The sequence below is a fragment of the Podarcis liolepis genome (genome assembly GCF_965112155.1).
Source record: "Podarcis liolepis genome assembly, chromosome: 11".
NCBI classification, from domain to species: Eukaryota; Metazoa; Chordata; class Lepidosauria; order Squamata; family Lacertidae; genus Podarcis; species Podarcis liolepis.
In genome coordinates, this window is record NC_139565.1 from 65,702,418 (window position 1) to 65,720,662 (window position 18,245).

The 18,245-nt window shown below is 48.4% G+C and overlaps 1 protein-coding gene across 2 annotated transcripts in view; it reads right to left on the reverse strand.

Annotated features, from left to right (window-relative positions):
* Nucleotides 1-18,245, reverse strand: part of CA9 (carbonic anhydrase 9) — a 45,487-nt gene that overhangs the window by 13,780 nt on the left and 13,462 nt on the right. For both annotated transcript variants that reach the window (XM_083466352.1, XM_083466353.1), the window contains exon 4: nt 6,898-7,043. In XM_083466352.1, coding sequence (XP_083322478.1) covers nt 6,898-7,043 — 146 coding nt within the window. The remainder of the gene's footprint in view (nt 1-6,897; nt 7,044-18,245) is intronic.

The following is an 18,245-nucleotide window of genomic DNA, read 5'->3' on the forward strand; positions in this document are numbered from 1 at the left end:
GGCTTGGTCATTCTGTTTAAGAGGCGGTAATCCACGACCAATCTTTTTTGGGGCGTGTCCTTTTTCTTCACGAAGAAAACAGGACTGCCCCCTACTGCGCTGGACTCCCGGATGAAACCGCGCTGCAAATTGTGATCGATGAACTGTTTGAGTTCCTGTAGTTCGTCCTCAGACATGGAATATAGCTTCCCCTTCGGCAGCGTCGCCCCTGGCAGGAGGTCAATCTTGCAGTCATATTGCCTGTGCGGTGGTAGCTTGTCTGCCTCTTTCTCGCAGAAGACCTCCAGAAAGTCCGCGTATTTGTGGGGAACTGCTTGCAACGTTCCCAACTGCAGTTGTGAGTCCTCCTCCTCCCCCTCCTGCCTGGGCAGGATGCAGTGTTCTGCGCAGTAAGAGGAGCCGAAGATCAGCTGTCTCTGGTACCAAGCCAGCGTTGGACTGTGCCTGTCCAGCCAACTCATGCCCAACACAATGGGCGTGTCCGACAGTCGGGTGACATTAAAACTGATGACTTCCCTGTGGTTACCAAGTTGCATCACCATTGGTGGCGTCTGCTTCACCACCTGCCCCCCTAGCAACTCTCTGCCATCCACTGTGACGACTTGCAGGGGCAGAGTGGCAGGCAGCAGCTTTATAGCGTGCTGCTCCACAAAATCCTGTGCTATAAAGTCTGCGTTGCTTCCAGAATCCACAGAAAGCGGCACTTCGATGGTGACTCCATTGGGTAGCTGGAGAGACGCTGTGAGTTGCACTACTGGTTTGGGTGGGAGGGGGTCCGTGGGTTGCAATATCGCTGGGGACTGCTTCACTGATGCGTCTGGCTGGGCCCCAGTGCCTCTGTCTCCAGCCAGACATCGTCGTTTCCCTGCTGAGCTTCGCTGCATTGCGTGGCCACTTTCACCGTTGCGGAGGCTGCAGTGTGCTTGGATCTCCTCTGGGGACACTCTTTCGCCAAGTGTTGAGGGCTCTCGCATAAGTAACACTTCTTGGTCCCTCTAGGAGGTTTAGTCTTGACTGCTGTCGGTGCAGAGGCTCTGCTAGCTGACTGAGCCCTGGCGCCTCCCACTTCCATAGGTTCCACTCCCCCTCCTGGCGGAGGTGTGGATTGCGCACACGCTGCTTCCCTTGGAACGAAAGAGAAACTTCTCGCTGCTTCGCGCCCTCCACGTCCTTCATCTCTGCACCATGGACGTTCCTCCAGCCTCACCCCCACAGTCAGCGCCCTTTGGACCACCTCCTGCGTGCTTCGGGGCCTCTCCCCCCTCGCAATTTCATCCTTCACAGCAGAGCTGAGACCCTCCCAGAACAGGTCCCTGACTGGGGGCGAGTCCCGGTCCCATTCCAATGCACTGACCAGCGCAAAAAAGCGGGCGTGGTACTGCCGGACGCTCGCCCTCCCTTGTTTCAGTCCATGAATCTCCCGTCGGGCAAGATCCACATCAATGGTAGACAAAAAACATGCATCCATCGCTTTGATAAAGGCATCTGCACTCTGAAGCGCCGGATCTTTATCCCTCCACAAATTGCGCAGCCACGCTTTCGCATCCCCATGCAAATGGGACAGTATAAACCCCACTTTCTCTTGCTCATCTCTAAAGTCTTTTGCCAGCAGTTGCAGTGCGCACATCACATCTGCTCGAAAGTTGGGGTACTGTTGTAAATTCCCATCGAAGTGAGCCACCAGCCCTCCTGCTCTCCGTGCCAACCCAACCCCCTCCGGTCTGGGTCCTGGCTGCCCATGCTTAACCCATGCTTCAAACCTGGCGTGGAGATCTCGGTAGGCGGCTGCCGCATCCTCCTCCCTTTTCTTGGATGCCAGTACCTCCGCATTCAATTGGGTAACTGCCTGTTGCAGCGCTGAAACTTTCTCTGCTTCCGTCATCTTTGCCAACCGTCGTGAGCTTGCTCCCACACACCGATCCCCTCCTCCAGCTGCTTCTGTCTCCGCTGCGAGGTATCAGGTGTCAGAAGCTTGTGAGACGGGTCTTACTGTCAGGGCTGCCACCCAGTCCCAGCTCACATAGGACCAAGTCAGCCAGCGTTCAGTTTCAAAGAGTCTTTATTGGATTACAGGTTCCATTTCCAAACTGCAACGTGCAGCCCTACTTCTTCTAGGTCAGAACGACGAAGACCCGTCTGAGTCTCCGCCTCTAGCGCACCAGCTTAATACCCTAGCCTTGCTCCACCTCCTGCGCCTTTCCTTCCGTCTCTGGGTCCTCCTGCCCCCCTGGGTCTCTCCCTTCCTACTCTCTTCTGACGCGGACCCCCCTGACCCTTCCGCCTCCTTGCGGCGGGCTTTGGGACCCGGTTCGCTCTCTGGGCTGCTGACTGCGCCAGCTTCCGTTACATTTGAACTTGGCGCGCGCGCCCAACTCTCCACTTTCCTCTTGATCGTTTCCTCGCTCCCCGAGGTGGGCGTGACTACTCCTGACTCATGCCCTCCCTCCTTCTGAAAGTCTCCGGAGCCCGATATCTGGTCCCCTTTCTCCCCGCTGCTCCCGGCTGGGAACGTGGGTCCCGATCTCCAACTGCTGCTTTCTGATCCCTCTCTGGACCCTTCTTCCTGGGGTGTCCCCCTGCTCTCCCCCCTTGCTTTGGCTGCTGGCGCTCCCTTCTGGGAATCCTCGGACTCGCTAGACAGGCTCGGTGATCTCGGGTCGTCATCCCCACTCATCCTTCCTTCGTATTCCTCCCCCTCGCTCTCTGTCTCCTCCCTTCTCTGCGTCTCTGCTCCTGAACCCCTGACACATACCATTCTCAAAACCCTGGCCTACCCCCATCCCATGAAGATTCTTCCTCATAAAACTCCAAGAAATATTGTCAAAGGCTTTCTCCGCATCCACAAAAATCAATACTGCTTTAGTGTTTATATTCACCTCTAGCTTTTCCAGAATGTCTATTACATTCCTTACATTGTCTGCCAGGTGTCTTTTAGGGAGAAAGCCTGCTTGGTCCTTATGAATCTTCTCCATCAAAACTCTTTTAAATCTTTTTGCCAAAATGTCTGCAAAAATTTTGTAATCCACATTAAGGAGTGATATTGGGCGGTAGTTCTTGAGTTGGGTCTTTTCAGTCTCTGACTTTGGTATGAGTGAAATATATGCCTCTTTCCACGATTCAGGCGCCCTTTTTCCCTCAAGAATCTCATTACACACTTCTCTTAATGGTTGAGTCAACCATTCCTTCAACGATTTGTAGTATCTAGAAGTCAGTCCATCTGGTCCCGGAGATTTGCCCAATTGCATATTCTGAATGGCAGCCTCTATCTCTTGTTCTGAGATTCTCTGGTTCAAATCCATCTTGCTTTGATGAGAGATTTTTTGTATTCCATATTTTCCAAGGAATTTATCTATATCTTCTTCATTTTGCGGGCCTTGAGTGTAGAGTTTTTTGAAGTAACTTAGAAAGCAGTTTCTAATTTCATTAGGTTTAGATATATTCTTTCCATCCACCTCTAGGCTTGTAACTGTATTTAGTTTCTGCCTTTTCTTCAGTTGCCATGCCAGAAGTTTGCCACATTTATTTGCTGATTCAAAGGTCTTTTGCTTCATTTGCTTTATCTTCCATTCAATCTCTTGGTTCATCAATTCCATATATTGTGTTTGATATAGTTTGATTTCTCTTAGAATGTCCTGAGATTTTGGTTTTGTTCTTAATTTTCTCTCTCCTTCCTTTATCATTTCCAAAATCTTCTCTTTTTTCTCATTTTGTTTTTTCCTCTTTATTGAATTTTGTTGAATCAAAAATCCTCTCATAACCGCTTTACTTGCGTCCCAGATCACTCTTTTCTCCACGTCGGTCCTCAAATTTATTTCAAAATAATCTTTTAGGGTCTTTTGGGCCTTCGTGAGAGTCTCCTTGTCTCGAAAGAGGGTGTCATTCATTCTCCATCTAAATTGACCAGTTATTGTAAGTTTCATCTCCATCTTCACGGCATTATGGTCGGAGCAAGTTTTTGAGCAGATTTCCACTTTCTTAATCTTTGGAGCCATTCCACTAGTAACCCAGATTTGATCGATTCTGGTCCAGGTCATCATTGCTTGGGAGAAGAAAGTTCCCTCTCTCTCCAGAGGGTTCCTTGTTCTCCATATATCTATCAAGTCCATATTTTCTGTCATTTCGAAAAAAGTCTTAGGGAGTCTCCCTTCCTTGCTAACTGTTAGTCTTTGTGCCTTGTCCATGTTGGTGGAGACCACGCCATTCATGTCTCCCATGATGATCATATTGTAATCCAAATAGTCAGTGAGGGTTTCATGGAGTCTCTTAAAGAAGTCAGATTTGCCTTCATTTGGTGCATAGATTCCAACCACTAGAAATTTTTCTCCTTGTATTTGTATCTCCACTGCCAGATATCTCCCTTGTTCGTCCTTGAATATCATTTTTGGAGCCCATTTTTCCTTGACATATATTACAACTCCTCTCTTTTTAACTTTGTCTGATGAGATAAATTCTTGTCCTAGCCTTTTATTTATAAGTAGTCTCCTATGGGCTCTGGTTATGTGAGTTTCTTGTAGGCATATCAAATCCAAATGTTCTCTATTCAATATGTGAAATACTTGTCTTCTCTTCAAAGGCCCATTGAGCCCATTACAATTCCAGCTAAGGAATTGCAACGCCATCTTGCTATTTTCCTAGGGCACCTCCAACAGCTCCAAGTTGTTGCTCTTCTTCTGATGGTGGTGGATTTTGTCCAATCGAGAGATTCAGGATATCCAATGCTCTCCTCTGTTCTGCAAGTACATCCACAGTCCCCTTCTGTAGGTCCTCCTGGTATCTTGCCAAAAAATTGTCTTTGTCTTGAATTGTCTTTATTTTCACCTTCCTTAACTTGTAGTCGAATGACAGTCCTTGTGGGAATTCCCACCTGAAGCGGATAGAATTTTTCTTTAACAAAAGAGCTAAGTCCTTGTAGAAATTTCTTAAGTCCAAAATGTATTTTGGGATGTCTTTAAAGATCTGTGCAGCTGAATTTCCAATTTGCAAGGCCTTTTCAAAGTGTAGTCTTAGTATTTTATCTCTTTCCTCCTTAGATCTGAGTGTAATCAAACAGTCTCTCGGGGTCTTTCTGTCTTGCTTTTTACCCAATCTAAAGGCAGTCGTGATTTTGAATTCGTCTTCCTCAAGGTCCCAGCAATCCGCAAACTCCCGTGTCAGATATTCCACAAGGTTGTCTCTTTCATTCTCCGGAATCAGTCTTAATTTTAAGTTCCTCTCTTTCCTCTGTAACTCCCGCAAGGCCAAAGTTGCATCATGCTCATAGACCTTCTTGGCGATCGGCTCTAATTTCTCCTGTGTCTCTCCCGCCGTGGCCTTGGCGTCTTCCGCAATTTGGCGCGTAGTGGCATTTTCCTCAACCAATTTGTTTATAGATTCTGTATTCTGGTTTAATCTTGCTGAAATTTCTGTTAATTTTAGTGTGTTCTCTGTAGTCTGTTTTGTCAAAGACTCCAGAGTTTGGTTTATCTTAAGCAGAGCATCTGTCACAGCTTCCATAGAGACGGCTGCTCCTTTATCTTGTCCTGTTGTTCCTGCTGATCCGGCTGTTGCGCCTGAAATTGAACCTCTTTTCTTTACCTGTTGCTGCTGCAGCTGTTGTTGTTGATGTTGCTTGGTCTTGGCTCTTGTGACTATCTCTTCTTGTGAGCCACTCATGTCAAGGTCAATTCCCACGGGATTTATTCTCCCTTGGAAAATTCCACTATCAGGCTGTGCTGAACTTTACTTTATCCTCTAGAGGGAGCAAATCAAAATGGCCATAGAGCAAAATTCCAAATACAAAAACAAGGGGAATTGTCCAGGATATAAAACAAGAGATTTACACAGTCAAAGTCAGTATTGCTGGAAACTTGTTACTTTAAACTGCCACAGTTGTCCAATTTATACTATTTCTTCTTGTATTACACAGTAACCAGGCACTGTGGAAACTTTGTATCAGAATATCGCTTCACAGGAAAAAGTCAGTTCAGTGTGCTAAAAAGGCAGACCGTTTCATACTTTCAGATGGGTGAGACGGCAGAGGGTTTTTTTCTTCCAATATTTCATGCAGTTATTAATCCAATTCACCTCCCCTCTGCCCTGCTAGCTAGAGGGGAGATCAAAGGTCCAAATGTCCGGTTTAGCTGATTAAAGAGCGGGTCTAAACGGATGCAAGTTTAGAGCTCCGTTGCTTTCGCTTTCATGCAGTCGGGGGGAGGCAGACTTCCTTTGTTTAGATCTCCCCCGTTTTTAGTCCAATTTTTAAAATTTAAAGGGTCCCGATTATTTTTCAGCTATTACTCACGGGGATTCAGTCCAAATTTTCTTTTCAGGAAGGAATCGGCGCTCTCCGCTTATGGCGACGCGGCTTCACTTCGCAGGCTGGGTAGCGACTCTCAGCACCGCGCTCTCTCCCGATGTCGATCCGTAGCCTTTAAAAAGGCTCTTTCACGGTACCGGGGGGCGCAAAGGTGCCCACCGAGTCTCCTTGTTCTCAGGCTTCAGCGCCTGGGATTTTAGGGGTCCCCCGCTTGCCGTAGCGGGTAAGACCCGAACTTGCGAAGCAGTCCTTCTCCGGAGCTCGGAGCTAGGACCGCCATTAAGCGCTGGCACCGACCGGAAGTCCCTGTAAATGTCATAAATCCAGCTGTGCTGCCCCCTCCCTCCACCGCCAAGCCCTTCCCTGACTCTGCTGATGCAATCTTTGGGCCCCCAGATCAGCCAAGGGCCTGGGGGGGTCACCAGCACCCCCTCCTGTCAGGTCTGTGGATCAGGAGGACTGGGGATTCTTTTTGGGGGGCTGTCATAGTTTTTATTTATTCAAACTACTCACAAGCCACCTGTCTGCATGAGACCCCCTCAAAGCAGCCAAGCAAGAGGCCAGAAGCAGGCGGGAGCCGCGCAAGGCGCAGTGGGACTTACCTCCCCAGCGTAGCGGTGGCCATCCACTGTGTGCTCAGAGCCGGGCTTCAGGGCAGACCCCCAGTGCAAGTGCAGCTGGGCAGCCTGGTATGGCTGTGGGAATCCCCCGCCGGTGAGGGTCAAATTCCTGGGCAGGTCGAGGACCACTGCGGGGGGGGGGGTAAAGGGAGAGACACTCAGGATGAGAGGCTGCTGCTTCCCTCTCCTTCTTTGCACGCTGGAGACAGAGCTTCCCTCCTTGGCATCCTTTGCACCAAGGGCACCGCTCAGGCAAAACTCACAAGGCGCCTGAGGGCAGAGGGCTCTGCTGCTCAGCTCCTGCTTCTGGCTGGCGAAGGGGAGAGCAGGATGCTGGAATGGATGGGTCCTATTGGGCCTGATCTAGCAGGGCTCTTCTTATGTTCTGAAGTGCCTGCTGGGCACCTCATCCACATCGTCCTCTCACCAAAGGGAAGCCTAGAAACAGGCAGGACCTGACTGCAAGTTCAGCCACTCTCCCCCCAGCCATTGGCATTCAGAGGCACTGACTCCTCTGGCAGCGCAGGCAGAGCACAGTCCTCACGTCTAGTAGACATCAGTAGGTTTCTCTTCCATGAATCCCCCCCCCCTTGGGTGGGCGGCCATTACTCTGGGCAAAAGTTGTAAGGAAACTGGGCGGGGGGCACACAGTGAGTTCCGTCAGCTTTTCTGTCTTTTCTGCAGGCCGCTGCTTGCACTGCACAGGGAAGTCAATCAGAGGAGGAGACCCCCTTCCGACAGACGGCACAGTTTGGGCAGAAGTGCTGGCACTCGCACGCTGGAACAAATCTGAGGCATCCAGGAATAGGTGTCTGCAGGTGGCATTGCAATGGCAAATAATAGTAATAGTGCCACTGTATTCTGCTCTGGTCAAACCTCACCTGGAGTACTGCGTCCAGTTCTGGGCACCACAGTTCAAGAAGGACACTGACAAACTGGAACGTGTCCAGAGGAGGGCAACCAAAATGGTCAAAGGCTAAGGTAAGGGAGCTGGGCATGTTTAGCCTGGAGAAGAGGAGGTTAAGGGGTGATATGATAGCCATGTTCAAATATATAAAAGGATGTCACATAGAGGAGGGAGAAAGGTTGTTTTCTGCTGCTCCAGAGAAGCGGACACGGAGCAATGGATCCAAACTACAAGAAAGAAGATTCCACCTAAACATTAGGAAGAACTTCCTGACAGTAAGAGCTGTTTGACAGTGGAATTTGCTGCCAGGGAGTGTGGTGGAGTCTCCTACTTTGGAGGTCTTTAAGCAGAGGCTTGACAACCATATGTCAGGAGTGCTCTGATGGTGTTTCCTGCTTGGCAGGGGGTTGGACTCGATGGCCCTTGTGGTCTATTCCAACTCTAGGATTCTATGATTCTATGAAATGTATTCCCAGGTGCCTCCCACCCGCCACTGGGTGAGGGTCTGCAGCCGGCCTAATTCCACACCCCTGACCCCACACAGGCCTTTGCATCCAAGGGATGGGGTGAGATTAAAAATTCCCCATCTCATTTGGATACTTTGACTTCTTTGCCAAATTGATAGAAAGAGGCACCGGTTTCTGGGGTGGGAAACTTGGCGGGTGGCCCCTTCTCCTGCCTCTTCTTGAGAGCTACAGCTGCTGCTTTTGTGGCAGAGGCAAGACCTTCCGGCAAAGAGTCTCTGGGCTGCGCAGCAGAGCTCCTTGCACTGCCTCTCTCTCCAGGAAGAGGAGCAGGAGGCTGGGTCTGTGGCAGGGGCCTCTGGGACGCAGAGGGGCCCCTGAGGACCTTAGCCTAAATGGCGGGTCTCTTTCTCTTAATTTTCAAATAAAAGCATACAAATACCAACTCACATGTCATGCAGATTTTTGTACAATTAAAGTTTATCCCACCTTAAACTGGTGGGAAAAGATAGCAGACATTCATATGAGTGATCAATCCCCCCCCCCAAAAGTAATCATCCAATTCCTCTTGGTTCATGTGGGAACCAATGACACTGCAAGCAATAGCCTCCAGAAGATCAAAAGAGACTACGAGGCTCTGGGCAGGAAATTGAAGCAATTAAATGCACAAATTGTCATCTCATTTGTCCTCCCAGTTGAACGACGTGGCCCAGGGAGAGAGGGAAAAATAATGGAAGTGAACAGCTGGCTTCGCAAATGGTGTAAACAGGAACGGTTTGGATTCTTAGATCATGGACTGCAGTTTCTTGAAGATGGACTTCTGGCAAGCGATGGGCTGCACCTCACAACGGTTGGGAGGAATGTTTTTGCCAAAAATCTCAGAAACCTCATCAGGAGGGCTTTAAACTGACTAATGTGGGGGAGGGAGACAGTGCTCCTGAAGGTAGGAGTCTATCAATTAATGAAGATGATCATCCAAATGTCATAGACCAAATGGAGCAAACAGCACGCAGACCTAGTGGTGGGAGGAAAAAATCCTTAAATAAGAGACACGGGGGAATGATTAATGGACTTCAATGTCTGTACACTAATGCGCAAAGCATGGAAAATAAACAAGATGAGCTTGAGCTCTTGGTACAGCAAACTAAATATGACATAATAGGCATCACTGAAACCTGGTGGGATAAGTCCCACGATTGGAATGTAATAATGGGGGGATACAATCTATTTCGGAGAAACAGACCAGACAAGAAAGGAGGAGGAGTGGCGTTATATGTCAGGGATGTGTATACCTGTGAAGAGATCCAAGATTTAGAACCTCAAAGCCAAAGTGAGAGCATTTGGGTCAAAATTAAGGGAGAGAAGAATAACAGAGACCTCATTGTGGGAGTTTACTATAGATCCCCAAGCCAAACGGAGGACATAGATGATGCCTTCCTGGAACAGATGGCCAAGCATGCAAAAGGAAGGGAGATAGTAGTAATGGGGGACTTCAATTACCCGGATATTTGTTGGATGTCAAACTCAGCCAAGAGCATAAGGTCAAACAGATTCCTCACTGGCCTTGCAGACAACTTCATTGTCCAGAAAGTGGGAGAAGCAACAAGAGGAACAGCCATTTTAGATCTGGTCCTAACCAATGTTGATGACCTGGTTAGTGGGGTAGAAGTGGAAGGATCATTGGGTGCGAGTGATCATGCTCTTCTGAAGTTTACTATACAGCGGAAAGGAGCAGCCAAGCATACTAGGACTCAATTTCTTGACTTTAAGAAAGCCGACTTCATAAAACTTAGGGAAGTGCTGGGTGAGGTCCCATGGACAGTAATACTAAAAGGAAAGGGAGTTCATGATGGCTGGGAGTTTGTTAAGAGGGAGATAGTAAAAGCACAAGGTCAGGCAATACCAATGAGACGGAAACATGGAAGGTGCCTAAAGAAGCCAGGGTGGCTATCTAAAGAACTTTTAACTGAGTTAAGATTAAAAAAGGATGTGTACAAAAAATGGAAAAGGGGGGAAACCACCAAAGAGGAATTCAAACAAATAGCCAGCACGTGTAGACACAAAGTCAGAAAAGCTAAAGCACAGAATGAACTCAGGCTTGCTAGAGAGGTTAAAAGCAACAAAAAAGGCTTTTATGGGTATGTTCGTAGCAAAAGGAAGAACAAAGAAACAGTGGGGTCACTCAGAGGAGAAGATGGTGAAATGCAAACAGGGGACACAGAAAGGGCTGAACTCCTCAATGCCTTCTTTGCCTCAGTCTTCCCCGATAAAGAAAACAATGCCAGACCTGAAGAATTTGGAGCAAATGATTCAGCAAAGGAAACACAGCCCAGAATAACTAAGGAGATAGTACAAGAATACTTGGCTAGTTTAGATGTATTCAAGTCTCCAGGGCCAGATGAACTGCATCCAAGAGTATTAAAAGAACTGGCAGATGTGCTCTCAGAACCACTGGCAGTCATCTTTGAGAATTCCTGGAGAACAGGCGAAGTCCCGGCAGACTGGAGGAGGGCAAATGTTGTCCCTATTTTCAAAAAGGGGAAAAGAGAGGACCCAAATAATTACCGCCCAGTCAGTCTGACATCAATACCAGGGAAGATTCTGGAGCAGATCATTAAGCAAACAGTCTGTGAGCACCTAGAAAGGAATGCTGTGATCACCAACAGTCAGCATGGATTTCTGAAAAATAAGTCATGTCAGACTAACCTGATCTTGTTTTTTGACAGAATTACAAGCCTGGTAGATGAAGGGAACTCAGTGGATGTAGCCTACCTTGATTTCAGCAAGGCATTTGACAAGGTGCCCCATGATATTCTTGCAAAGAAGCTGGTAAAATGCGGTCTTGACTATGCTACCACTCAGTGGATTTGTAACTGGCTGACTGACCAAACCCAAAGGGTGCTCATCAATGGTTCCTCTTCATCCTGGAAAAGAGTGACTAGTGGGGTGCCACAGGGTTCTGTCTTGGGCCCAGTCTTATTCAACATCTTTATCAACGACTTGGATGATGGACTCAAGGGCATCCTGATCAAATTTGCAGATGACACCAAACTGGGAGGAGTGGCTAACACCCCAGAGGACAGGATCACACTTCAAAATGACCTTGACAGATTAGAGAACTGGGCCAAAACAAACAAGATGAACTTTAACAGGGAGAAATGTAAAGTATTGCACTTGGGCAAAAAAAATGAGAGGCACAAATACAAGATGGGTGACACCTGGCTTGAGAGCAGTACATGTGAAAAGGATCTAGGAGTCTTGGTTGACCACAAACTTGACATGAGCCAACAGTGTGATGCGGCAGCTAAAAAAGCCAATGCAATTCTGGGCTGCCACTGTATTCTGCTCTGGTCAGACCTCACCTGGAGTACTGTGTCCAGTTCTGGGCACCACAATTCAAGAAGGACACTGACAAACTGGAACGTGTCCAGAGGAGGGCAACCAAAATGGTCAAAGGCCTGGAAACGATGCCTTATGAGGAACGGCTAAGGGAGCTGGGCATGTTTAGCCTGGAGAAGAGGAGGTTAAGGGGTGATATGATAGCCATGTTCAAATATATAAAAGGATGTCACATAGAGGAGGGAGAAAGGTTGTTTTCTGCTGCTCCAGAGAAGCGGACACGGAGCAATGGATCCAAACTACAAGAAAGAAGATTCCACCTAAACATTAGGAAGAACTTCCTGACAGTAAGAGCTGTTTGACAGTGGAATTTGCTGCCAAGGAGTGTGGTGGAGTCTCCTACTTTGGAGGTCTTTAAGCAGAGGCTTGACAACCATATGTCAGGAGTGCTCTGATGGTGTTTCCTGCTTGGCAGGGGGTTGGACTCGATGGCCCTTGTGGTCTCTTCCAACTCTATGATTCTATGATTCTATGATTCTATAATTCAGGCAATGTAAGAACCCTAAGTAAACAATACAACTTATTTAAAACCACTGCATATACTAAAATATCCCTCCCCATAAAAAAAAAAAAATTCATGACCTGGGGATGGGAAAAACCCAGTTCTGTGATACATGTTTGTGGCCTATGAGGTTAATTAAGATAAGGTAGAAAATAAAATAAAATAATAAGAATAGTAAGAATAGTAAGAATAATCAGGCATTCCACACTCCAGCATAGTAAGAAGGGGGCTGATGGTTCTGATTTATTCATTGATGTATGTAAATCTGTGGTAATTTAAACTTCCTTGTACAGTGGTACCTCGGGTTAAGAACTTAATTCGTTCTGGAGGTCCGTTCATAACCTGAAACTGTTCTTAACCTGAGGTACCACTTTAGCTAATGGGGTCTCCCACTGTCGCTGTGCGATTTCTGTTCTCATCCTGAAGCAAAGTTCTTAACCCGAGGTACTATTTCTGGGTTAGCAGAGTCTGTTACCTGAAGTGTCTGTAACCTGAAGCGTCTGTAATCTGAGGTACCACTGTAGTGCTTTTCATCAGAATGAGGGTATGTACTTGCAAGTAGCAACTATTATTCAGAGTATGCAGAAATGGACTCTCCAGCTGTCTTCATACTTAAGATATTTCTCTCTGTGTGTGTCCCTCTGATTTTGGGGTTTTACATCTCCAGGAGAAAATTCTGTAGCCTCAAAGAGCTCCCGTGGAATTGGGCAGCCACAAGGAGGAGGAACACTCCCCCCCCCCGCCCTCCTGGTCCCTAGGCATCCATCCCTGCCCCCCCCTCAGTCCATGGAAGCCCAACTGAAGGGAGGAGAAGATCAAGAGGCTTCTCAGAATAGACATAAGTGAAGGAGAGCCTGAGGGCAAAGGCACAGCTTCAGCAAGGAAGGAAGGAAACTCGACTACTGGCCAAGAGCAAGAAGATGTGGGCCCTTTTCACTTGCCTGAACAATCATGGCTGTTCCTTCCTTCCTTCCTTCCTTCCTTCCTTCCTTCCTTCCTTCCTTCCTTCCTTCCTTCCTTTTTCTTTCTTTTACAACAGGCTCTTGTCACTACAGAGCCCTGCTCAGTCTGCAGCCCACAGGAGTTTCCAGATTCGCCTCTGCTTCCTGCCTATGCAATCGCTTTGCAAGGGCACCTGTGCATTTGCTCAGCTTTGCTCAACTTTCTATTCTTTTCCACTCCTGTCACCAACAATGTTTGCAATCTGCCTCATATTTGCATCAGTCAAACATGTTGAAGGCAAATACTTTGCATTCCTCCATCCAAACCAAACTGACCCAGAGTAGACTTTTTTCAGACTTTGTTGGACTCCAATCCACTCAAAAAATAGGCAGAGAGGAAACCTGCTTTGCTGCACAGCACATTGTGAAAGGAGATCATGAGCAGAAAGATGGCATAGCTCAGCAGTAGAGCCATCTACAGTATAGTACAGTGGTACCTCGAGTTACAAATGCTTCAGGTTACAAACTCCACTAACCTGGAAGAGTTACCTCGAGTTGAGAACTTTGCCCCAGGATGAGAACGGAAATCATGTGCCAGCTGCACAGCAGCAGCAGAGGCCCCATTAGTGAAAGCACACCTCTAGTTAAGAACAGTTTCAGGTTAAGAACATACCTCCAGAATGAATTATTTTCGTAACTAGAGGTACCACTGTACTGTGGATCTGCCCCCCCCCCTTTATAATTCAGAGGGTCTCCCCTCAGAAGGAGCCTCTGTCTCCAGTGACTTCATGTGACGGTGGCAGTGACCCTGGTCCCATCCCTAGAGATGGCTGAGAGCAAATGCCAGGGAGAGTGGGCAGGGCTTTCTGAGCAGACGGGCCAAGATCAGCACGTTGTCTTTCTAAGGCCAGAGCAACCTGGCAATGGAAAACTTGTCCAATTTGTCCAGGGATCACATTGCTTTGGCTGCCACATCTGCTGGAGAGAGTCCCAGCTCCTTATCAGTTTGTTCCCCCCACCCCACCCCCTGCCAAGAAAGGAGGTGCCCACATCTTCCCAAATGCAAGACTAGCCAACAAGCAGGGAGCTCAGCTGGCAGCAGGTGTTTGTCCTTAGCAGATCACACCCAGAAGAGCAGGGATCCACTTCTCGCTCCACCGCTGGCTTCAGTGAGCCAGAGTGAAAAGGTTTGGCAAAGAAAAGAGGCTGCTCTTACCCTGCCCCCGCCCAACAACCAGCACAATAGGCTTGAAGGGACTTTGACTCTTGCCTAACCAGAACACAGCCTGGCTAGGGGAGCAGGCAGAGCCTGGCACCCCCTATCCCCAGTAGGCACGTGAGAGGCATTTGCCCATTCACAGAGGAAGCACCTTGGTTGCTAAGGGCGTGTCCACATTTGAGCATTACTGAGCTGCTCATCCGCTCTCTCTCTGGCCACACCCCCACAGATTCGTATCTGCCTACGAGGAGCAACTTTGATCTTCTGCACCCAAGCCGGCAGACACTCGATACCATCTCATTGGTTGACTTCATTAAGTACCACAGGGCAGGGAGGTGGAGAGCAGTGCCTTATCTGGTGCATTCCTTGCCCCACCATTTAGACCCCTCAGATTTGCCTGTAGAATCACCAGGAAACTGCACAGGCAAATTGTGTGAATGTATTAATTGACACAGTAAACTCTGGTCTGAACAAGGCCTCTTTTTCTGAGCCAGGCTAAACAATCCTCCCCACACCCTCACTGGAAAAACTCCTGCTTTGAGAGAACAAATGGATCCAAGACAGGCATCCCCAACCTTTGGCCCTCCAGATGTTTGGGACTACAAATCCCATCATCCCTGCCCACTGGTCCTGTTAGCTAGGGATCATGGGAGCTGTAGGCCAAAACATCTTGAGGGCCGCAGGTTGGGGTGCCTAGTCTAGGACAAAAGCTTTGCTGAGGTTACAACACAGTGATGCTGTACACAATATCTCCAATCTGCAGTATCTCCAAATCTGGGAGAGTTGTGTACAGGTATTAACCAAATGAAAAACAACAAAGACAGAAGATACCTGTCAAAGTCTTCAAATTATTGTGACATCTCTCTATTAGCTGCGGTCGGCAAAATTCTTGCAAGGATCTTAGCAAACCATCTCCTAACTATATCTGAGGCTACCCTTCCTGAATCCCAAAAAGGTTTTCAACCTTCTAGGGGGACAGTGGATATGATTTTCACTGCTTGACAGCTTCAAGAAAAATGCAGAGAGCAAAACCAACCCCTGTATATGGCGTTTATTGACCTGACTAAGGCCTTCGACACTGTAAATCGTACTGCCCTGTGGACTTTCCTTCTGAAAATCAGCTAACCATATAAATTGTGAACATCCTTTGGCTCTTCCAAGATAATATGATGGCAACAATCACGGATAACAATGCCTCTCAAAGTCAACCATTCACAGTGGGATCAGGCGTTAAACAAGGATGTGTTATCACCCCAACTCTGTTATTCCCATTGCCATGATCCTACACATCGTTGAAGGGAAACTCCCCTCTGGTGTAGAAATCATATATCGAACAGATGCAAAGCTCCTTAATCTGAGCAGGCTGAGTAAGGTTCCTGGAAGGTTACTGTAACTTCCGCCATAGAGCTTCAGTATACTGATGACACTGTAGTGTGCACGCTCAGAGGATGACCTCCAAGCAATGCCAGAAGATGTTTTCTGCTATGGGGAACTGCCTCCCCCCAGCCCACACCTTGAGCCTAGTCTTCCTCACCAATCCCCCCCAACCATAACAACTGACTTTCTGCTGTCTCTCATGTCTTTCTTGGGGTCTGCACTGCCGTGCCCAGACTCCATTCCTAGCATGTCTCTGTTGCAGGAAACCCCCCCCCCCCCAGTCATTCAGTTTGTAGAAACACCACACACACACACACACACACACACACACACACACACACACACACAACGCTTCTGTTATAAATTCATAGAAAATCAGCCATACATCAGATCTGTACCGTTCCACTTTTATTTTACACCATGAAGGAAGGACTATGAATGGGGGGAGACTTGACACAAGGCAGCCATAATTCCCCAAGCCCGCAGCGAGCCCTACCCAGTTGGCATGCCAACCTTGATGGTCCTAGACAGAAGATCATTACACTCACAAAGGACCTGCATATGGAAGTGGATTCAGCACGGACTGAAACAAAGGACAGTGACCAGCCCTTCCCTCTGGGGGCAGGAAACAGTGAACTCCTCTTAGTCCTCTGGAAAGTACTCATGGGGAGGGGGAAAGGAGGAACCGGCCAGGTGACAAGACACTCAGGTTATCACCACAACTCCTCCCTCTACCCCTCCTTTTTGTGATGTATCAATGATGTAGTCTTAGGGGTGTAGCAAGAGGGATTAGTAGCTAATAAAAGTTGGGGTCTCCTTTTGTTCGGGGCTTCCATCTTGTTCCACCTTGTGGCAGGTGGGAGTCCTGTTGCGACAGTCTTCAATAGAGACCAAGCCTACTGGCTGCTGTTTTGCTCTGGTATTCCTGGCTGGTGTCCTTGTTTGTTTGTTTTTGTCCAAGGGAGCCCTCAGATTTCTCCGTTAACATCATTATGTGTGTATATAATAGAGCAAAGCAGCCCTGTGGGCCTACCCCCATCTCCACCTGCCTGGGCTAAGACCAGGGGGTGATCCCTATTTGAGGTGAAAGATGTGGTGTGAGGGCCCTCAAAAGGGCCTTTCCAGTGGTGGCTCCTTGTGTGCAACTCTCTCCCTACTGAGGGGGATCTGGCCTCATCTCTTTGTAACTCCAGGAAGCTGGTCAAGGTGCATCTTTTTGAGAGGAGAATTGGGCAACAATGGGCAGGAGTTTCAGGGTCACTGCTTCTGGCAAGAATTGTGAACCAGTGACTTGTTGCTGTGTGTCTTACAATGTTTTGTGTGGCCTTATTTAGTTGCTTTATTGTAAATGACACTGTGGTCTGTGCAAGGGGGCCTAAACACAGTGGTACCTTGGGTTACAGACGCTTCAGGTTACAGACTCCGCTAACCCAGAAATAGTACCTCGGGTTAAGAACTTTACTTCAGGATGAGAACAGAAATCGTGCGGTGGCATCAGGAGGCCCCATTGGCTAAAGTGGTGCTTCAGGTTAAGAACAGTTTCAGGTTAAGAATGGACCTCCAGAAGGAATTAAGTACTTAAGCCAAGGTACCACTGTACATGAATTAGACATCAATCCCATTGAGCTCAATGGCGCTTCCTCCTGCCACGGAAAGGATTGCAGCTCAGCGGTCTTTGCGATGGGGAGGATGAGGAGACCAGACTAGGAGTCAGCTCTGCCCACTGGGACCTTCAGCTCCACCCCCCACTGTTGCCCTTCCTGGCACTCCACCGGGACCCACAGACAGAGTTTCTGCCTGGGTTCCAGCAGACGTCCCCTCGTGATCTGACAAAACAGACTTACTCCAGGCCCCCCCCCCACCGACCTGCAAAAACACTTTTGCTCACTCTTCCTGAGGCATTTGTGCTCCCCCCCCCGCTTTCTGCACATGCTCAGTCCTCCTTTCTCCCACAATGCCCCTTGAGTCGTCAAAAGGCCCTTTGTGCGGTTGCTGCATCCACCATAATCATTTTGCCTCTCTTTATTTTCCGTGACCTTTTTGGGTGTGGAAAAGCGGCCACCGCCCCCTGACTGGCTTTACACCTGCAGCCGATTCCTCTCACTGAGCTTCCTTTACACTTTCGTGTTATAAAAGAAGAGAAATGATTCATGAGCTCAGGTATCCTGCCCTCTCCACTTCCTGGAGCATGGGCTGTTTGTGTTTCTCCTCAAATGGCAGCTATTCCAGCCCTGCAGTCACCCTACATCCGAGAAGCGCCTTGCAGAAAGTGCCCAGCCAGCCCTCTCTTCCTTGTCTTCACAACAGCCTGGCGAGGCAGGACAGTCTGCGTTCAGGGCATGGCCAGGACGGCCAGAGTACTGGGGGGAGGCCTTTGGGGCAATTCAGCCCCAGTGAGACCTGCCTGCCCCCTCCTTGGGCTCACTTTCTCTATTGCCTCCTGGGCAAGCATTAAAGACACTTTGCTGGCACTGAGTCTTTAGGCTCCTCAGGTAAACAGATACACAACAGAAGAAGCTTT